General features: G+C 52.0%; 1 protein-coding gene across 4 annotated transcripts in view; it reads left to right on the forward strand.

Annotated features, from left to right (window-relative positions):
• Positions 1-15,202, forward strand: part of CMKLR1 (chemerin chemokine-like receptor 1) — a 47,628-nt gene extending 32,426 nt beyond the window's left edge. For 3 of the 4 annotated variants that reach the window (XM_020876054.2, XM_070475461.1, XM_020876059.2), the window contains exon 2: positions 6,199-15,202. In XM_020876054.2, the coding sequence (XP_020731713.2) occupies positions 6,202-7,290 (1,089 nt within the window). In that variant the 5' untranslated portion in view covers positions 6,199-6,201 and the 3' untranslated portion in view covers positions 7,291-15,202. Of the gene's footprint in view, positions 1-5,007; positions 5,085-6,198 lie in introns of all 4 variants that reach the window. The other variant, XM_020876055.2, reaches the window with a different exon arrangement.
• Positions 15,203-22,475: the final 7,273 nt, after the last annotated feature.

The following is a 22,475-nucleotide window of genomic DNA, read 5'->3' on the forward strand; positions in this document are numbered from 1 at the left end:
CTGAGTGTCACAGCGCACAAGGCTCTTGCTTCCTGACGGCCTGCACCTGTGGCTCTGTCGGCGGACTGCCCTCAGAGGGCAGGCAGCGCCTGGGACGGTGCCCCTCCCAGCACAGGATGGAGGGATATAAATAGCTTCCTGGAATGCGACCTCCATTGTTTCCCGACCCCGCCCTGAGCCAAGGCCACCTTCCTTGGGCCTCTGCCTGGCGCTGCCCCCTTGACCGACCTCCTCCCTTTCCCAATCTTACTTCTCCAGTCCCTTACTGGGGTTTCCTGGAACACTTCCTTAATAATCACGTTTGCAGGAAGGCTGATGTGAGGTTTGCTCCTGGAGAAGCCAAGATAAGGCATGCCTGCCCCCCCCCCCCAATCCCGCACACGGGCATCCCGTAGCATGATTCTTCCTGGGGCTGGGAGGCACACAGGGGCCCACGGGTACCCGCAGCGTGGCCTGAAGCCTTTGCCAGCCCGAGGTCTCCATCCCAGCTTTCCAGTCCCCTCTGTGGTTCTCATTTCACCTCCTTGATCATCGGTTTGTCTAACGCCTGCTGTAAGTTTTCCCCCCTGTATGTTATCTGTTTAGATCCTTAGCCCATTTTTTCTTCCGGGGTTCAATCTTTCTGGATTTGCCGGAAGATGCTCTCTGTACATTCTAGGTGGCAGTCCCAGAGCAGAGGAAGCGAACTGGAAGAACAGCGGATAGCAAGGTGAAGTTCTAACAGTCAAGGACAGCTGTGCAGGTGTTGTGGGCTGGAATTGCATCCCTTCCCCTAAATTCCTAAGTTGCTGTCCTAACCCCCAGTACTTTGGGAGCATGACTGTATTTGGAGACAGGGCTTAAAAATGTTTATTTTTTAAAAATCTATTTTCTATTGGAGTATAATTCCTTTACACCGCTGTGTTAATTTGTGCTGTACAGAGAGGTGAATCTGCTGCATGCGTACATACCTCCTCTGCTCTGGAGCCCCCCTCCCACCCCTCTGGGTCACCACAAAGCGCTGAGCTGAGCTCCCTTGCTACAGCAGCTGGCCCTGAGCCATTTTACACCCGGTGCTCTGTGTATGTCTGTCTTGCTCTCCCAGTCCATCCCACTCTCTTCTTCTCCGTCTGTGTCCACAGGTCCGGTCTCTATAGGAGACAGGGCTTTTAAAGTGGTGATTAACATAAAGTGAGGTCACTGTGGGGGGGCCTTAATCCAACCTGCCTGATGCCTTTCTGTGAAGAGGTGATTAGGATGCCGACCCACACAGGGGGAGACCGTGAGGACATCGCAATATCCTGAGGACCCGCGTGGTGCCCACCTTCTTCCCCGACCCGGACACAGAGCTGAATCAGACCAGTCCTCACCCTTGGGTAGCTCGCAGTCCGGTCAGGTGTGTTGTTTTGTTGTTCAGTTGCTAAGTAGTGTCCGACTCTTTGCGACCCCGTGGACTGCAGCAGGCCAGGCTTCCCCGTCCTTCGCTATCTCTTGGAGTTAGCTCAGATTCACATCCATTGAGTCAGTGAGGCCATCCAAGCATCTCATCCTCTGTCGCCCACTTCTCCTCTTGCCCTCAATCTTCCCCAGCATCAGGGTCTTTCCAATGAGTTGGCTCTTCGCATCAAGTGGCCAAAGTATTGGAGCTTCAGCTTCAGCATCAGTCCTTCCATGAATATTCAGGGTTGATTTCCTTGAGGATGGACTGGTTGGATCTCCTTGCAGTCCAAGGGACTCTCAAGAGTCTTCTCCAACACCACAGTTCAAAAGCATCAATTCTTCGGTGCTCAGCTTTCTTCATGGTCCACCTCTCACAACTACTGGAAAAAACCATAGCTTTGACTAGACGGACCTTTGTGGGCAAAGCTATATCTCTGCTTTTTAACATGCTGTGTGTAAAAGCCAGTAATAATCATGTAAATACCATGGGCCCCGGAGCAGGGAACCGGGTGCCCTGGGAGCCAGAGCGGAGGGTGTGCTAGTGACCGCGGGCTGCTGTGGCAGAGTGCTGCAGACTGGGTGGCCTAAAACGACCGAAACGCACGCTCGCTTGTGCCAGCGGAGGCCGGAGGTCTGCAGGCGAGCCGTCGCAGGCTGGGCTTCCCCGGAAGCTCTGGGGAGGGTCCCTTCTGTGTCCCCCAGTTCTGGGGCTCTGGGCGCCCTGCAGCTCCTGGTCGCATCCCTCCAGTCTCTGCCTGTCTCTTCACGTGGCTTCTCTGTTCCCTTGTCAAATCTCCTTCCATCATCTCCTCTTATGGGGACACTTGTCTTTGGGGTTAGAGGCCAGCTTCTCCCAAGGTGATCTCATCTTGGGATCCTTACATCAGTTATATCAGCAAAGACCCTTTTTCCAAATAAGGTCACATTCACAGGTTCTGGTAGACCTATCTTTTTCTTTAGGGAAGACTTAACCCACTACAGGGGGTGGGGGTTGTCGTGGCAGTCTGGAAAAGAATTTCCAGACACAGAGCATTTCATCAGGGAGTGAGTTTATTAAGAACAAAGAGCAGAGATAACGTGGGTGCTGCGAGCACAGCAGGCTGACCTCCCGACAGATCAGGAGAGCTGACCGTGAGAACGGCGGGCCGGCTCAAGCGAGAGCCGATGCTTTTGCTGGGTTAGTAGTCAATTTTTGTAGCCTCAAGACAAAGGAGATTCCTGCTGGAAGGGTGGCATTAGGTGATTGCTTAGGTGAGTGCAGGGGTGGGCATTTTTGCCTAATATGGGGTCAGGAAATCTGCTGGTGATGATCGGGGGGCCTCTGGCAACGGTTACAAAGGGGGCTGTCAGCTTCAGAGGTGACCTTGGTTCTGGGCTCCACTTCTGTGGCCTTGATGCAAGGCCTCATACTGGTGGTCTTGGGATGGGCTCTCCACGAGGATGGGGGGACACCAAGAGAAACCTTCCTGGAGAGAGGAGCCTGGTTTCAGGGCTGAGTCTGAAGTTGTAGAGGAAATTTAAGAGAGTGATTTTGATTTTTGGCAGGTGCCACTTAGCAAATATGTTGGTCAAAAAGGTTTTAGGGGATTCCCTCGTGGTCCAGTGGTTAGGACTCTGTGCGCCTAATACCAAGGGCCCAGGTTTGATCCCTGATTAGGGAACTAAGATCCTGCAAGTTGCGGTACAGCCAAAAAAAGGTTTTAGTTGCTTCACTTTGGGATTCTTTGTCTCTTCACGAAACAGAGCTCTCAGACCTCCCACAGCCTTGACTCCGACTTCGGTGTCCTGGATCTTTCCCTGGCATCCTCGCCGAGCCTGGGACAAGCTGGAGGGCCTTAACTCATCCTCCCAGTGGTCCTGAGAAGTCGGTAGGGCGGGAGTTTCGATCAGTCCCATTTTGCAGATGGCACAACTGAGGCTCAGAGATGGGGAGGTGACTTGCTCGGGTGACGTAGGGAGTTTCCCCCACCACCCCACCACCTCCTCCCTGGTCCCCAAAGGGCACAAGTCGGAGATCACGGGGAATCTGGGAGCGGAGCCAGGACAGCTCGTCTGTCCCCTGGGCTCTTGGGGAGCCAAGGGCAGAAAGAGGGATGGTCTGGCCAGACTCACCTGCCCGCTTGGAATGTAATAGACAACAGCTTTGGCAAATGATTCCCAGCTGTGCCCTAGACCTCAGATCATCCTGAAGGCTGGGAACATAGGTTCCTTGAGGAGCCAAGAAAGGACGGCAAAGAGGTGTCCCGGGAGGGTGGAGCTGGGGTCCCTGGGGCAGCAGCAAGGGTGTGAACAGACACAGGAAGGAGCGCCCACTTCCTGGAAACAAGGCGGTGAGGAGCAGGCTGAGTCAGAGCAGCCCGAGTGTGAGGGTGTGTGTGGTGCTCAGTCCCTCCAGTCGTGCCTGACTCCTTGTGACCCCACGGACTAGCCCTCCAGGCTGCTCTGTCGGTGGGATTCTCCAGGCAAGGAAACTGGAGCGGGTTAGGGCTCCTTATATGCCCCTGTGCTCTGCAACAGCCTTACAAGGGTACAGTAGTTTGCAGGTAAGAAAACTGAGGTTCAGAGAGGTGAAGCAACTTGCCCAAGGCCACACAGCTGGGAAATCTGACTCCAGAGCCTGACTTCCAAGGATCCAGGGTGAAAAGTCTCTTCGGTTCCCCCTGCTTCCCTGAGGAATTCAGAGTCCCAATCCTATTTCTCTGAGCTCTCCGAGTCTTTGCTTTAACCCCTGAGAGCCCAGACTGTCATCACGTTCTTGATCCTCCCACGGAGCTGTCCACCCTGTTCCCCTTTGCTTTGCCGTCAAGGCCCCCACAAGTGGCTGCCAGTGGGAAATCACCCCTGGGATGCTGTATCAGCCCTGGACAGTGATGCTACCCACTCCCTCTGCCAGCGTGCCCTTCAGCGAACCCCTGCCCAGTGAGAAATGCCCTGGAGAATCCAGGCTAAGGGAACAACATTGCTCCCTAAGCTGCTTCCTCCTTCTCCATAAATGAACTTCCACCACGGATCACATTTCCCTTTGCTGCTGTGGCCACAAGGATGCTCAGAGTCACACCTGCAGGTCAGAGGCCGCAAGCCCATTGACTCTGCTGGTCTGCAGTTTCTGCCTTGGTTCGGGTTGGCCTTGATGTCTCCATCTGGTTATACATTTTGTTGGTTATAGTTCCTGTGATAGATAAATCAGTGCATACACCAACCCAAGCACTTTACCCAGCGTTTTAAAGGTGCAGTGAGTTCGTTGTTTGTTTATTCGTGCCTCCCCAACAAATGCAGTAGTGATAATGCTATTACTTTCAAGGTAAAGATAAGGAAGGGGAAGCTCACACAGTCAGCAGGGCTGACCGGATGTGCTGGGGTGTGGGTTCAGGGGAGATGGGGGTTGGAATGGAGGGTCTAGCTGTTGATCTGAATTCTTGAGGCCCCACCACTTCCCAGCTGGGTAACCCCGGGCCTATCTCAGCCTCTCTTGAGTCTCCGCTTCCTTCTCTGTAAAGCGGGGGTAACAGCGGTACATTTGTCTCCGGCGCTGGGTCCACCCGGATCTCTGGTCGAGAGCCAACTACTGCACCTTGCTCTGCCCTGCAGGTGTTTGCAGCTGTGTTCGGGGGCTGACTGGCCAGGGAGCCACCCTGGAGAGCTTTGGACATCGTAACAGTGAAACGGTGAGGGGTTCTTGTGTCTGAACTCATCTCTCCAAATGGCAGCAGTGGGAGACCAGGATGAGGCAGGAGCAGTCGGCGCAGCTGTCCCTTGGGTTTTGGAAATCTGGTCAGAGTCAAGTTCAGGGCACCGTGCACCTCTTCATTGCGCTTAGCATCACCGCGATTTTTCTGCAATTTTTCCACGATTTGAGGGTTTTGTTTTTTTTTTTTGATGAGTGTTTGTCTCCCACTAGACTGTGAAGGAAAAGGGAGGGTCCCAGAGAGGCAGCAGAAACATGGTGGTCCAGGAGGTAAGCGTCAGCGTCTACCCTGACTCCTGGTCTGCCTCTTCTCAGCTGTATGCCCTTGGGCACGTGACGTAAGCTCTCTGTGCCTCAATTTCCTCACCTGTAAAATGGGGTTTGTAACCACCTCATTGAGTTATGAGAATGAAGGGATTTTGCCTACATCAACCCTTTAGAATAGTAGCCGGTATATAGTAGGTGCCTGCGAGCTGTTTGTCAAATAAATAAAATAGCAAAGCCACCAGCTGGTCTTGCTCACAGCCAGGGAGGACATTGTCGGTCTCACTGGTGGTGATCAACCTCTTAAATCTAGTTACATGTTTTGTTGGTTATAGTTCCTTGTGATGAATCGGTGCACACATCAACCCAAACACTTCACCCAGTGTTTTAAAGGTGCAGTGGTTTTTTTTTGGTTCATTCCTCTCTGGCTACAAACGCCAGTAGCTCTTTTTTTTTTTTTAAATTTTGGCTGTGCTGGGTCTTCGTTGCTGTGTGGGCTTGTCTCTAGTTGCGGCGAATGGGCGCTACTCTCTATGTTGGTGCCCAGGCTTCTCGTCGTGGTGGCTTCTCGCAGGCTCTAGGCTGCACGGGCTTCAGTAATTAGGACTTGCAGGCTCAGTGGTGGCAGCTCTCGGGTTCTAGAGCACAGGCCCATCAGTCGTGGTGGACAGGCTTAGTTGCTCCTCTGCATGTGGGATCTTCCCTGATCAGGGATCGAGCCCACATCTCGGGCATCGGCAGGCAGATTCATTACCACTGAATCACCAGGGAAGCCCTTTAAAGCCAGTTCTAACCAAAGTTCCCCTCGCGCCCCCTGTCTCCCCTGGCAGAGAATGGAGGCTGAGGATTACAACGCCTCCTACGAGGACTACCCCGATGACCTGGACCCCATCGTGGTTTTGGAGGAGTTATCTCCCCTGGAAGGCAGAGTGGTCAGGATCTTCCTGGTGGTGATCTACAGCATTATCTGTCTCCTCGGGATCCTGGGCAACGGCTTGGTGATCATCATCATCACCTGCAAGATGAAGAGGACGGTGAACACCATCTGGTTCCTCAACCTGGCCGTGGCCGACTTCCTGTTCAACATCTTCCTCCCCATCCACATCGCCTACGCCGCCCTGGACTACCACTGGGTGTTTGGGACGGCTATGTGCAAGATCAGCAACTTCCTGCTCATCCACAACATGTTCACCAGCGTCTTCCTGCTGACCGTCATCAGCTTCGACCGCTGCGTCTCCGTGCTCCTCCCCGTCTGGTCCCAGAACCACCGCAGCGTCCGGCTCGCTTACACGGCCTGCCTGGTCATCTGGGTCCTGGCTTTCTTCCTGAGTTCCCCGTCCCTCGTCTTCCGGGACACGGCCCGCCTGCACGGGAAGATATCCTGCTTTAACAACTTCAGCCTGTCGGCTGCCGGCTCCGCCCCGTGGCCCGCTCACCCCCAGGTGGACCCGGTGGGCTCCGGCCGGCACATGGTGGTGACCATCACCCGCTTCCTCTGTGGCTTCCTGGTGCCGGGTCTCATCACCACCGCCTGCTACTTCACCATCGTCTACAAGCTGCAGCGCAGCCGCCTGGCCAAGACCAAGAAGCCCTTCAAGATCATCCTGACCATCATCATCACCTTCTTCCTCTGCTGGTGCCCCTACCACACGTTCTACCTCCTGGAGCTCCGTCGCGGCTCCGTGCCTCCCTCCGTCTTCAGCCTGGGCGTGCCCCTGGCCACCGCCATTGCCATCGCCAACAGCTGCATGAACCCCATCCTGTATGTCTTCATGGGTCAGGACTTCAAGAAGTTCAGGGTGGCCCTCTTCTCCCGTCTGGTCAATGCGCTGAGTGAGGACACAGGCCACTCCTCCTACCCCAGCCACAGGAGCTTTACCAAGATGTCATCCATGAACGAGAGGGAGACCGGCATGCTCTGAGCCTCGCCTGGAGACCCCCCAGTGGATGCTCCCAACCTTGGAGGCTCAAAGCTATGCCTTCTGGACACCACAACAAGAACCTCTTGGGCAACCCACAAATGCCCACTATTTTCCGTGAGGCTGAGCAGTCTTTTTGAGCTGGGAATCCAGGGTTTGGAACGCCTTTCCTCCAGGGGCGTGGTGGACACAGCATGCTGCGGTACTTAGGCTTGGACCAGTGTCCTCTGCATCTTCGGAGACTTGCCTTGACCAACGCAAAGCAAAAAAAAAGGGAGAATTTTCTAAAGCACTGGCATGAACTGGGATGGGCATAAGACAGAGGGATTCAGTTACCTACCCGAGCACTTTCCCAGAATGACACAGACAGTTTGCAAGGTCTGTTCCTGGTGTGAGGAGAGGAGGTCAGAGCAAAGCCAGTGTGATGTAGGTCACGCTTTCGCCACAGAGCCCTATATTGATGGCTGGCCAGAAATCCTGCTCTTAATACATTCTTCGGGTCTAGGGCATGTTGGAATGCACAGACCTCCTCCAGGTCACCTGGGAAGAGAAGGTGACACAAGAACACAGAAACTCCTGCGGCCACGCGTTTGACTTTTAGATCATCTGGAAAGAGAGACCACAGGTCCTGAGGGGACCATGGGGCTTTTTAATGGGTTCAAGAGAAGCAGGGCTACAGTGAAGACCTGGGTCTTGTGCGGGAAGGAATGGAGAAAGAAAAGACCTTTCAGAAGGTGTGTGAGAGGAAACAGCTCACTCTAGGACCCTCCAGGGTAATGTTGCTTCAGGCCGTAGCTGTGTTGGGGGGGGGGGTCACGCTGCCAGCCCCTTGCCCCGAGCCCTGTCCTCACTTTGCATTTGTTTCCCTGGGGCTGGTTTGAGGTGGGCAGCCCCCTACTCACTCCATCACAGCAACTCCTCCCTCTTTCCTGACCCACTGACTCTGGCTGGAGATGCTCGGAAGAAAACACTCCGGGGCAGGGGGTGGGTGGTGGGTCGGGGTGGGGGTGGGATCTCTTCTTTCTCAACTTCCTCAGAGCCTTGCTGGAGCCTAGCCCGAAATCAGCTGCAGGAAGCAACCTGGGACCAAAGATGGACCAAAGGGACTCGAGGACCAAAGATGCCGCCAAGGGCTCGATCCTTGAGCTCGAAGCAGAATCTGGAACCTGGCTCATTGGACTGTGCTCCTGAGATACAGGGCCTGGGGGCGGGCCCAGGACTCCTCCTGTGGGCAGTCATGCTGTCTTTTCTGGGGCTGTGCTGCAGAGTCATCATCTCACTTACAAACGACAAAGGTGATGCTCACAGTGGGAAAGTTACCCAGCATCACATAGCCAGCCAGGGGGCAGAGTCTCCAGAAAAGAACAGAGCTGTTCTGTCATGCAGAATGCCTCTGCGGAGAATATTCTACACAGTCCTGGTAACCTACATTTATTTAGCACTTCTATATTAAGCACTTTACATGTGTATCTCATTTATCCCTCACGGTAGTCCCGAGGTAGGTACCATTATCACTTCCCTTTTATGCATGAGGCTTCTGAGGTTCAGAGAGTTTAAGCAACTGGCCCAAGGATGCCCAGCTGGTCTCTGTTAAGAGTCTGGACTTGAACCTATGTCTCTCTGGCTCAAAGAAGGTTGCAGAGGCTTAGGGTTTTGAGCATTCATATATGCATATCCCTCAGCAGATTCATGTTAACATCTCAAGGGCTTTAAAGGCAGCTATGCAAATAGTTTTCAAAAATGATCCAAAGTGGCAGAGAAAATGCACTTGGCTCCCAGCTCCCTTGGCACCAGTTCACACCCACCCACCCTGGCTCCCACCTCCTGTGTCCACACACACCCGTCCCCACCGCCCCACCCCACCCAGCTCTCCAGGGAGGGCGGCAGGGAGGGAGGCCTGAAGGGAGGACCCTTTGGCCTCCAAGTGTCCATATCCCGTTCTCTTCCAAGTTTCTTTGTTGTGAAGCCATTTCTCCAACAAGATGCAATGAACAGATGTAACGTCTACACAGCGCCGGGCGAGTTCCCGAGGCCACGGGCTGTTTGGAATCGCACCTCATTTAGAGACAAACTATTTCTTCACTCTGTTGGGTCGTTGCGCTTGTGAAAGGCAGGTCTGATTTGACCCTACTGGGGCCTCCAGTTGCTTCAAGCAGTCTGAAATTAGCTTGAGTGGAGGGAGCTTTCAATATTGCCCAGAGGCCCCTGTCACCCACCCCCCACCCACCCAACTTCACAGGCGAAGAATCCAGGGCACGAGATGGCGTGAGAGGGGTTCCAGGCCCCAGAGACAGTCACCAGCCACTTGAGGGAGGACCACGCTATTTGCTGGGGCTCAGTTTCTCGTTCCTTCTGGGCTGCGTGCAGGCCAGGCCAGGCTGGGGGAGCCAGGAAATCATTTTGTCTTTGGAAAAGCTGATGAACAGGAGCAAAATGAAAACCAGCTGTGTTCCTCCTTGGAGCCAGGCCTCACTCTTTCTGGCTGTCCCACCAGTCCTCCTGTTCTGACCGTCAAGTGCTCACGTGCAGCCGTGACAACCTTTTCAGTCTCGTCCCCACAGCCTCTTCTGAGGGTCCCCCCAGGTCCCATGTTCAAAGGCCCTGCGGTTCACACAGCACATTCACCTGAATTGCTCCACAGGCGGCCAACACGCTGTGTGCCCGAGAGCCTTCCCTCCGGGGCCAGGACCCGCCAATGGGTCCTGCAGCGCTGCCTCCTGTGTGGGGTGGGGTGGGTGGAGGGGGTACGGGGTTGTGGGCAGAGGGACAAAAAGAGAAGATGCTGTTTGAGGGTCGGGGGAGAGGGAGGGAGGAGAGAAGTGAGAAGGAAAACAATGATAAAGAAAAGGGATCTGGCATTTATTAAGCATCTACCATGTATCCGGCCCAGAATCTCATCAAAGCCTCAAAAACAGCCCTGTAAGAAGAGGACCATCAGATGTGGGTGGGGGGTGCAGAAAGGGAGGTTTGGCCTGTGGCCCCCACTTGTTGAGAGTCACACAGTAGTAAACAGAACTGGGTCTGCTGCCCGAGAGAGTTCCCAGCTTCTTCAGCCCTTGGGAGGATGGAGAGGGAGGGGGAGGGAGAGAGGAGGAAGAGAAACAAGATCGAGGGTCTCAGAAGGGGAGTCGGACCCAGGCTCTGGCCGAGGGAGGAGTTTGCCTTAAGCTGGACCCCAGGGTCAGCGTGGAAAGCAGAGCCCAGGATGGATGGGAGAAGAGAGAATCCAATCATGAGAGCCTCATGGGCTGGTCAATCTCATCCCCATCCAAGTCCTCCCCGTTTCACAGAAGAGGGAACTGAGCTTGCAAGAACTGCCCTTGGAGAAATCTGCAAAAGGAGGTGTGCTGGCTTGGATGGTGTGGTCAGTGATTTCCCAGCTCCTGGTCCCGGCCTCCCTCTCCGTTCCTCCCGGACATGCTTTGGTGCTCTGGCTTTGGAGAATTGCTCCTGGGGCTGGGATCCAGGACAAGGGGACCACGAAATAATTCATTAGGGGGTTTGCTTGCTTCCTTTCTGAAGACAATGTTTCTCTTGAATAAACAGATCGAAGCAAGCGTGAGGACTCTCATTGCTGGAGGGTCCTGCCCCTTGCCTCCCCCACCCACCTCGTGGAACGCCAGCTGAGGCTCAGAGAGGTGAAGTGTGCTGTCCAGAGTCACACGGCTATGTTGTGGGATGGCAGGAGAACCCCTGCAACTCCCAACCTCCCATTCCCCAAAGTTTGGACCACAAGAAATCCGTATCTTAAAAAAATTCCCTCCGCTCATGTAATTTTCCTAGGAACCAAGGATATAAGACAGATAGTGACTTACCCAAGACAATACAGCCAGCCATGGCAGAAAGGGGACTAAAAGCTGGGACTCCTTGCAAGTCTGTGCATTGGCCACTCAACGACAGACACTCTCATCTGCACATTCATCCAGCCATCCTTTCGTGCACCCATCCATTTCCTTAACTGTCTATGTGTAAGTCCACCCACTCACCCACTCCACAAGCATCCCTCTAATACCCCTCTTTGCTGGGCCTTATGGTCAACACTGGGGATTGGGGATGGTCAGGACATACACAGTCCTGTCCTCTTAGCTCATTCATTGGACAGTGGTACCAGCCAATTAAAACAATAAACCCCAAACAGAAAACAATCACAGTAAGTGTCACCTATATCTTATAGAGGGAGGTGACCCTGTCCAAGACCAGGAAACTTCCCCAGGGGCGGTACACGTGTGCTCAGTCATGTCTGACTCTTTTTGACCCCATGGACTGTAACCTGCCAGGCTCCTCTGTGGAATTCTTCAGGCAAGAATACTGGAGTGTGGGTTGCTATTTCCTCCTCCAGGGGATCTTCCCCACCCAGGGGTCGAACCCACATCTCCTGCATTGGCAGGTGGGTTCTTTGCTGCTGAGCCCCGGGGGAAGTGACACCTGAGATTCGAAGGATGGGTAGGTGCTGACACAGTGGGGAGGTGCTGGAGAGGGTGCTGCAGGTGGAGGAAATGGCACTGAAGGGGGAGGGAGCAGGGTGACTTTGGAGGATTGAAATGCGGGTGGGGGATGCAGCCAAGTGAGTACACTGGGCATCGGCCAGGTAGGACGGAGAGGAGGCAGGGCCAGACTGTGGGATGGGGGAGGGGAAGCCATGTGTAAAGGGGTGACTCAGATCTATTTAAAGGATGTCTGGGACCTCCCTGGGGGTCCGGTAGTTAAGACCTGGTGCTTCCAATGCAGGGGCGCGGGTCCCGTCCCTGGTGTGGGAACTAAGATCCTGATTGCCACATAATGCAGCCAAAAAAAAAAAAGGATGAAAGGAGGCCTGATGCCCAGGGCTGTCCTGGAGGACTAGTTAGAGAGGGGCAGGAGGGAAAGCCGGAGCTGCTGCCGCATCCAGGTGAATGCCCTGGTGTCTGGACTGTGGGAGCCAAAGGGGAGCCTGAGAGAAGCCGACTGCTCCAGAGATAGTTAAAAGCTACCCAAGCTTCCTCGGGGGAGCGGTTAGTGGGAAACCAACCCAGAGCTCATTTCAGCTGCATAGAGGCCTTGGTGTGTTGCTTTATTGACGGAAATTAATTGTAAATATTATTCAAATTTGCCTCCCAATGCACAATTATATTTCTCAGGGGAGCCCTCTGAGCATATAATAAGGCCCTATAAATAATACATATATTAACCTAAGAGGAACGAAAGCATATTAATGAAGCAATTGTGGGTGGTGGCTGCGGGGAATTTAACAGACTAGATGCCAAGTGCTTGAACTTGGGGTTTCACCTCGGAGGTCACCTAGAATCCTCCAGGCACCCACCAAGCACTTTCCTCTCATCATTTCACTGAATCTTACAGAGATCTTGTGGTAAGGGCCATTTCTATATCCATCTACAGATGAGGAAATTGAGGTTCAGAGAGGTGAAGTGACTTGCCCAGTGTCACTCAGCTAGTAAGTGATAGAGCTAGAATTCAAACCCCAGTCTCTTTGACCCTAAAGCAACTTGTAAATATAAATTGTCCTCTGAAGAGACTCCTCCCTGGAGAAGGATGGTAAGCATGTGCACCTTCTCCAGTGTCAGATTTTGGGGAGATGAGAGGGAGGAATCTGAGAGGTTGCTTTTTCATTTGGCGGAAGAAAATGTTGTCTGGGTGGACTTGCCACTTCCTCCTGACCCTGAGAATCTTAGGGTTGTTGAGTTTGCAGGAAACTCGACTTTATCAGGTTCATCCCTTCCCATCCCCCCATTTTGCAGATGATGAAACTGAGGCTTCTTTGTAATAAGACTGGAGACCTCCTGTTTTACCCACTGCTGAGAGATGAGAAATGCATGGAAATGCTTACATGAGTCACTTTTAAATCACCATCATTCTAGAGACCTGGGCCTTCACCGCACTGCCTTCTTCACTTCTTGGTCTGTTGACAAGGGCTTTGGTGCTGCTCTGCCCTGAAGGACCCCTGCCTAGGATCTGGGAGTCACTTGGAATTTCCAGTGAGTGTTCCTTCCTGGGGAGGTAGGAGATCTTGGAAAAACCTGGTACAGGGCAGAGACGTGCTATGCTTGAATCATAAACTGTACCCTTCAAAATTGTCCTGGGTGTAGGTGAGAGGGCTTCCCAGGTGGCGCTAGTGGTAGAGAACCCGCCTGCCAATGCAGGAGACATAAGAGATGCAAGTTCGATCCCTGGGTTGGGAAGATCCCACAGGAAGGCATGGAAACCCACTCCAGCACTCTTGCCTGGAGAATCCCATGGACAGAGGAGCCTGGCGGGCTAGAGTCCACGGGTCACAAAGAGTCAGACACGACTGAAGTGACTGAGCACACAGGCAGGCAGGTGAGAGATGCTCTCTTTCTTGATCCAGGTGGTGCTTCCATGGTTGTCTTCATATGAAAAACCCGTTAATCTGTCCATATGAGATTGACGCACTTCACAAGTGCACTGCACTTCACTAATTATCTCAATTAAAAGTTTTTAAAAATAAAAAAATTCATGGCACCTGCAGGAATGACTTCCCACTTGCATTGGCACCCTGGGCAGACTCAGGTCTGGGGCCTTCCTTCTGATTCAAGGGAGCAACTCAGAGAGGGGTGGTTCTGAAGGGGTCCATCCGAAGAGGCAGCATCTGAGGAAGGACTGAGCCCTTCCCACTCTGCCCTTGGACTCAAAGGGCCTTTGATGGTTAAGACCCAGGATCACATGGGCTCGGGAGTCAGACTGCCTGGGCTGGAACCCCAGCTTCACCATTACATCTGCTAAGGTTAGGGCTAGGGTTAAGGCTCTCTGACTGTGAGCAAGCTATTCAACATCTCCAAAGCCTCAGTTTTCTCATCTGTACAATAGGTATAGTAAGGACCTGCAGCTCACGGGGTTGCCATGGAGATTAAAGGAGATGTGAAATTTAAGCATTCAGCAGGTGCTGGGCTCACACACACTGCCCTCTTTTAGCAGGCATGCATCTATCCCATCACTGGTCTCCCTATTTCCAGCCTTGCCCCCTGACAACTCACTCTCCACGAAGCAGCTAGAATGAGCATCCATCCGGTACAGAGTACAGCAATCCAAAACTTTCACTGTGACTTAAAAGGCTTTAGAGGACTGACATCACCTGTTCCATCTTTATCTCATGATGCTCCCCGGCCAGGCATTCTCTCTGTCTCCCCAGAACCACACGACATCAACAGTGGCAGCAACACTAACACATCTGAGCCCGTTCCCCGCTCAGGACTTGAGTTTGCTGCTCTGGGGCCTCTGTTTGCATGACTGGCTCCTCCACTTCCTCCAGCTCTCAGTAAGTGTCACCTCGTGTCACCTCCCGAGACTGGCCCTTCCCGACCCCTCCCCCACTTAAGGGAGCCTTCCCCTCACCACTCACGGTCCAGCAGATCTCCCGTTTCTTTTTCACCATAGTACTTCCTGTCATCTGGAATAATTTGATTTATTTCTTTGTTTAGTTGCCTTAATACTGTCCAGGGACTACCTCTTGCCCACCTCTGTACCTTCAGCACCCAGAAGTGCTTCGTACAGAAAAAGTTCTCACCGTATTGTGTTGAATGAATGAGAAAAAAAAATAACCATCGGCTGATGTTATTTTTGTCATCATTATCATCTAATTCATGATGATGAATTAATCTAAATTTAATTCATCATCTAAATCGTGATTACATCATTTCCAAAGTATTTTCACATTTTTTTCTCATACTGATGGAAATTGGAAAGGGTAGGACTCTCCCCCATTTCACAGACATGGAAACTGGGGTCCCAGGTCATGTAGTTTGGAAGTGGAGTAGCCACAGTGGTTTCCCTTGTACCTTTAGGAGTGGTCACAGCAAAGGAGGGAGGCTACTGTTAAGTGCGTCTACCACCCCTGGCCTTTTTGCTTCCCCTTTGTCTGATTAATTGCAGCCTGAAAGTAAAGAATCCAGATGCCTCCCTCCTCCTCCTTCCCCTCCTTCTATTGTTTTAAAGTTCTTTTCCGGTCCTGGACTGGGTTAAGGGTTTGGCTGGTATGACCATGACCACAAACTTCCTGTGTTTATCCTGCCACTCAGAAATCGTGGATGGAGTGGTCAGCTGGGCTCCAGGTCTGTGCTGGGCACTGGGCGATGCTATAGCAGAAAGCACAGCGGCATCATTAGTCCCTGGCGCCCGAGGATCCCTGGAGTCCAGACGCCTAGCTTTGGGAGAGATGGATTCCAGATGATCTTTTCTCAGGCTTCCATCATGCAGATGTGTGACACCTATGGAACAAATGTCCGGATAATCGAGGGAGTTTCTGGCTGACTCACAGAGGCTGGCGCCACAGGGCAGGCACTCACGCACGGAGGTGGGAAAGGGGGCCCTTGGCCGTGGCTGCTGGCTAGTGACAGCCTCGGAGCCCTGGTTCATGACAGGCAGTTTACTATGGTCAGGCCCCAGTGCTTTACTGGGGAGAACTGACTCATGATGGAATTTTAGGCAATTCCACACCCATCATCCCATGCAATCCTCATCAGAAGCCTGAAGCGTAAAAGCAGCTTAACTTTGGAGATGAAGAAGTTGAAACTCAAAGAGGTCAACTTTCCCAGAACCACAGGGTACTTATCACCATCTGAAATAATTTTATTTATTTCTGTGTTTAACTGTCTTAAGGCTGTTCCTGCCTGAGTGGTGAGCTCCATCAGGCCACAAATTGTGCTTATCTTGCTTACCTCCAGCACCCAGAGCAGTGCCTAGCACAGAAGATGTGCTCATGATATTTAGTGGAATGAATGAAGAAATAAGCTTATGTTTATCATCGTCGTCAGTGAGTTTTATGACAATAATTATTACAATTCACCATTTCAAATTTATTTTACCTTTTTTCTATATTGATTACATTGTTAGGCCGCATTGATTTTTATTGAGCACCTACACTGTGCTGGGCTTTGGAGATGTGAGAGCAGTCACCCTCTTCACTCTTCTGAATCTTACAACATGTTAGCATGGAGAAGAGCTGGAGCTTGAACCCGCATCTGTACAGCTTCTTTTTCATTAGGTAGGTTGTTTCTTGTGTTCAACAAAGGAGTGCTTTGTCGCTCAGTCGTGTCTGGCTCTTTGTGACCCCATGGACTGCAGCCCACCAGGCTCCTCTTTCCATGGGGATTCTCCAGGCAAGAATACTGGAGTGGGTTGCCATGCCCTCCTCCAGGGGATCTTCCCAACCCAGGGATCGAACCCAGGTCTCCCCCACTGAAGGCAGATTCCTTACCGACTGAGCCACCAGGGAAACCCCAGTAAAGGAGGGATGAAGAAATTAGTACAAAAGAAAGAGAAAGGCTTTCTGTTGTGAAGCCGTGACCCTCTCAGGGGTTAGAGAGAGAAGGCTCTTGTCTTGGCTGGGGTTGCTGACCTGGGATTGATTCTGGGGGCCAGCTGTCAGCGACTGCTCCCCCATCTCCGACTCTTCAAAATGGGGGAGTGATCTGATCCAATATTCCTTCCCACCCTTGAAAGAGCAGCCGGGAGGTGGCACTGCTCAGCCCAAACAAAAGGTGTGCTAAAAGTGGAATTTCAGGAACCCTGAAGGTTGATGGAACAAGAAAGTGGGTATAGAGGTCCCCTGCTGCATTTGGGGAATCCCAAATGGGGGTTCCACACTCCCCTAGCAGGCTCACCACTGGGGCGATGGGTTTTCAGCTTGTTGGAGTCTTAAATGTCACCCCTTTCTGGTTCCTAGATTTCCCAGTTGTGTCACTTGCTTATAAACCTCCTCCTGGTCCCCTGGCCATAGCATCTTCAAGGATGCAGATAGTTCTATGGAAATGGTTTGCTCAGACTTAAGTGTCAAAGCTGACAAGGCCAGATGGTCAGTCTAGTTGAGTCAGTTCCCTGGATGCCTGATGGGAAACGAGTCCCACAGTTCATTGGAGGGGGGCTAGGGCAAGAACCCAGATGCCCCCACACCCAGCTCCTCTGTTCTCTGCTCTTCAACGTGGGTATGCATCCCCTCAATGGCTCTGTCTTTCTTTCTCTAACATTTTCGCTCAGACATATCATTCTGTGTCAACCACATATCGCTCCTTAGGGTATTAATTGCTGAGTTGACTGTGTAGCAGACCTAATAGAAGAGCCACAATTTATTCAGCCAAGTCCTATTGAGAGACCTGTAGATTGCTTCCTTTTTACAAGTGTCATTTTTGCCATTGTTTTTGCAACTCCCTGATGGGTTCTCCCCAGAGAAGCTGAGTACAGCCTAGCTTCTAAAGCCTGACCCTCAAGCCCAGGGAAGCCTACAGATCTGGCTGATCTGAGCCTTCTGCACACCAGGACCCTGCTTCTGGTCTCTGCCCCACCCCTTCCCTTGAGGGAGAGGGAAGCACTCTTTAAAGCTTTAGAAAGAGGTCACCCAGCTCAGGAAAACGAGGCGGGTACAGCGGGCAGTGTTCACACACACAGCCTTTGGAATCAGGCCAGGTTGACTGGGCAAATAACTTTTCCTCTCTGAAACTTGGTTTCCCCATCCCTAAGCCTGGGAGAGTAGGAAACATGTCTTATAGGGTTGCATGAGGATTCAATAAAATCATCTGTGTCAAGAGCTTATCAGAGCATCTGGAAAATATTACACATCCCTAAAGTTTCTAGCACTCGCTGTTGTAATGTTTTATTCCTTTTTTTTTTCCCTTTTACTGGAACAACAAGACTGCAACTTGCTTTGTTATCTCTGGGGGCCGTGCCTAATCCAAGCTATTGTTTCAGGAGGCTGCACAAATCTGCTTAAATTATGTATTGGGGTTGCACATTGAATGCTTGCTGCAACTTGAGTGTGTGAAGAAAATGTAATTGCTTTGTCTGTAGCTGATCTGGTCTTCCTTACGACTTCCATTCCCACTTCTCCCACCCCCCAGCACTGGCAGAAGACAAAACGAAAGAACAATTAAGCTTTACCCCCCCGGCTGCGGTTTGTAGTGTATCCCCCACACTCCTGTGTTGAACTCCTGACCTCCAGTACTTTCAAATGTGACCCCCTTTGGAAACAGAGCTTTCACAGAGGTGAGAAAGTTAAAATCAGGTCATCGGGGTGGGTCCTGGTCCAGTTTGACTGGTGTCCTCATAGAAAGGGGAAGTTTGAACAGACACAAACAGAGAAAAGACGGCATGGAGAGACACGGGGGAAACGGCCACGCGCAAGCCAGGGAGAGAGGCATGGGGAAGACCCTCCCGACCCGGCTCTCGGCAGGATCCAGCCCCGCTGACACCTTGTTCCTGGACTTCCAGCCCCCAGAATTGTGAGACAATGTTTTTCGATGTTTAAGCTGCCTGGTCTGTGGTACTTTGTTACAGAGGCTCTAGCAAACTAATCTAACTCGGTTTTGACATCTTAGTCCAAATGATCTTCATACAGGCTCCGGAGGCTAAGTGTCCTCTTGCTTGCCTCCGGGGTTCGTTTCAGGCGTGTGCAGGGTGGGGCTCGGTCTGATGGTCCCGGGGGTCATGGGGGGCTCTGAGGCTCCTGAGGGCTCTGCCCCAGTGCGTGTGAAGGAATGTCTCCACTCTCCCTGGTCCTGCACGTGAGAGGATCTTGCCCTGGGCTTGGCTGATCAGTTGCCCGCCCTGGCTCCCCTGAAAATAAACCCCGGCACCCCTTCTCTGCCCTCCTCCAGCTGGGACTGAGATGAAGCATCCTAGCTGGTGAGCAGGTCACTGCCCCTGCCCCATATCCACAGCACATGAGAACCGAGGGCGCTGAGAAAGCCAGCGAGACCAGGCTGTGGTCTGGAGGCGAGCCCCTGTCCTCTGCGGGCCTGGGGCAGAGCTGCAAGGAGGAAGCAAGCAGTACCGGGGCGGTCCTCTCTCCTGCAACCCCTCCCTTCTTCTGCCTCCTGGTGCTGTCCTCCTCTCCCTGTTCTCTGTTCTCCTGTTATCCAGTGGTAAGCCTCAGAATCCTTGCAGGAAGGGGGTCTGCTCCTTGCCCTGGCAGAATCCAGGAGCTGGGCTTTCTTTTGTGCTAAAACGAGAGAATAAAGGGAGGTGGGAAATCCTCCCTCAAGACAGCAGCCCGCCTTTAGTCCAGAGCCCGGCTGCAAATCACACTGCACACATCAGAGCAGGTATCACATCATTCTCCCTCTTATGTAACTGGTCCAACTCTCCTCCCATGCACACAGACTCCTGGGGCCGACTGGACAAAGATCTTGCATTTGCAGCACTAATTAAAAAAAGCTCCTTCATCATTTGCAGAAAAGCCATCTACTACCAACACTTCTCCCCCCCCACCCCCCCGCATCACACAGCATGGCATGCAGAATCTTAATTCCCCCACCAGGGATCGAACCCGTGCCCTGGAAGTCCTGCAGAGTCCTAACCACTAGACTGCCAGGGAATTCCCCCTTCTTGACTTTATCTGCCGCTCCCAACAGAGTTTGGGGCTTAAGAATCGGGATGAAAAAGTCATAATGATTACTATTAAGATCATGACTAACAACCTTCAACAGTTAATGACAATTATTCTACATTTCACATTTGAAGGAGGTGTGCAGGCTCAGAGGGGCAAAGTCTCTTGCCCAAGATGACTGGGCTGGGAAGAGGATGTAGTGACTGGGAGCTGAACCCCCTTCCCCCCTACCCTGGTCTAACTTCCAGCTGTTTATCCTTGCACTATGAGGACTGCATCCTTGCAGCCCAGGAGGCTTTGGCATTGCTGTAATCAATGCACAGTTGTACATGACTTTTCTGCCCACTTAGGTGGAATTGCTTCCCAGATTTCTGAGACCTGGGAATCAACCAGGGACAGGGCTGGAAAAGCTCTGTGGAGAGGATGGTGCTTCGTGAGGTCACCTAGGACTCCTAATGCGTCTGTAATAGGATTAACACTGCCTGGAACTCTGGGCGTCTGCTCTCCCTTCCTGCACTGTGTCCCCTGGGTCGGAGGGCTGCCAGGAATTAGAAACCCAGACTGGATTTTTGGAGACCACAAGAACAGATGCTCAAGACACTCCCCCCAGTGTCCCGTGTGCAGTGCTGTTTGCAGACAGCCATTCTGCCTTAAAGGGGGCTTTCATCTGCCCGACCTCACTGCACCCTAAACGTTTACTGGGATGGGCCGATGAGCCCTGCTTTTAATGAGGAGAAACGAGATGCTCAGAGAGGTTGAGACATGTGTTCAAGCTACACAGCTAAAGAATGGCGGTGCCAAGAGGCTGGGACATGGAGGCTGGCAAGCCCTTCTGCTTGGCAACAAAGTTTTTATTTTTTTTTTTAACCATTTTAAAAGTCTTTATTGAATTGGTTACAATGCTGTTTCTGGTTTGGTTTTTTGGCCATGAGGCATGTGAGATCTTTGCTCCCCGACCAGGGATCGAACCCTCATCCCCTGCATTGTTAGGTGAAGTCTCACCCACCGGACCACCAGGGAAGTTCCCGCAGCCTCAAACTTGATGACCCTGGCCACCAAGTGCCCTCGACACTTTATGCCTCAGTGTTTTGGGCTTTTCTTTCATGTGCAAAGTGGAGAGGCAGTGCAGGTTCTGAAATCAGAAGTGCTAAATCAGAAGGCAAGAGACTCATGCTGGAGTCCTACTGCTGTCTCGGTCTTTGTGTAATTTTGACAGTCATGCTCCCTTTCTGGGTCTCAGCCTTCCTTTCTGAAAACATAGGGAAGGGGAAGGAGATGGGTTTTGACAAGAGTGCACATATCAGAAGTTACCATATAACAAGCACCTACTATGTACCAGTTACTTAAGACACACATCACTTCATCGACTCCTCCCCAAACCCAGGGAGGCTAGCGTAGCTGTACACATTTTCTGCTCTGCACGTGTGCTCGGAGTCCGACTCTTTGCAACCCCATGGACTGTAGCCCACCAGGCCCCTCTGTCCATGGAGTTTCCCCAAGAATGTTGGAGTGGGTTGCCATTTCCTACTCCAGGGGGTCTCCCTGACTCAGTGATAGAACTCGAATCTTTGGGGTCTCCTGCATTGGTAGGTGGGTTCTTTGTCACTAGCACCACCTGGTTAGGGATGTGTAAACTCAGGGTCTGTGTTTCCAGAGCCTTACTCCTGGCCAGACAACCTGGAAGGACCCTTTAAGCTCTGACATTCCAAGATTCCAGGGAGAGGGCTTAGACAGATCAGGACACAAATTCTGCCTTTGTCACTTCCCAGTTGAGGGACATTCTGGACAACGTATTTCACCTCTCTGAGCCTCAGTTCCTTCATCTACAAAATGGGTCAACTGTGTCCGCCCCTTGGACTTACTGAGATAATTGGATAGGGAAGTTTGGCGTGCTGCAGTCCATGAGGTTGCAAACAGATGGACACGACTTAGCAACTGAACACACACACACACACACACACACACACACATAATTAGATGATATAGTACACAAAATTCCACTCTCCAGCACATGTTAGATGGTGGATCTTTTTGCCCTTTTCCTACCCACACTCATGGAATGCTGGAGAGGTGTCTTAAGTGGGGATGTTGGAAGGCCTCTTCTCTCCCCAGCAAAAATCCTTTCCCTCCCTCCTTCTCGTCTGTTCTGCTCTACCACACTCAAGTTCCAGCAGCTGTGCTTAATTGGATTTAACTTAATAGTTTTATTGATGCCTTTTGGTTCAGGGGGACGAAGAGGCCTCTGGGTAATTTGCACATTTTTAACAAACCAAATAAAGAGCTGATAAGCATAAACAAGTCCGTTTTAATTGGATTAAGGAGAGGCTTGGCTTGGGGACTGCAAACCTCAGAGGAGGTGGAGGAAAAGAGGGCTCTTGGAGATTTCAGATTTTCTGCTTCCTTGGACCTCCAAAGTGCTCTGCACAAGGCGCTGGTTTCTTTCTGATCAACCGCATTCTGGAATACGCGTGTCCATGTCTTGCTTGGCACATGGGATGGCAGCATTTTTCCCCCGCCTTTCTTCCCCACCTGTTGTCACTCTCCATGTGACAAGTGGTTCAGCCCTCTGGGCCTTTGTTCTTAGATCCACCGAAGTTCAAGTCCTGGCCCTGACTCTTGCTTGCGTCTCTTGAACAATTAAGTGATCACCTAAGCCTCCACTTGCTCATCTGTGAAACGAGCTCATGGTGGTTTCTAAACCATAGGGTTAGTGTGAGAATCAGATGCTGGGAAGTTGCCTGCTTCTGAGTAGGTCCAGCAAAATGGCAGCCACTCATAGCAGGGGGAAGGACCACAGTCCTCTTCTTATGGGGGCTCACATGTCTGTGAGTCAGATGTTCTTACACTTTTTGTCTGA

Source organism: Odocoileus virginianus, chromosome 12, assembly GCF_023699985.2.
Source record: "Odocoileus virginianus isolate 20LAN1187 ecotype Illinois chromosome 12, Ovbor_1.2, whole genome shotgun sequence".
In the NCBI taxonomy this organism is placed as follows: domain Eukaryota; kingdom Metazoa; phylum Chordata; class Mammalia; order Artiodactyla; family Cervidae; genus Odocoileus; species Odocoileus virginianus.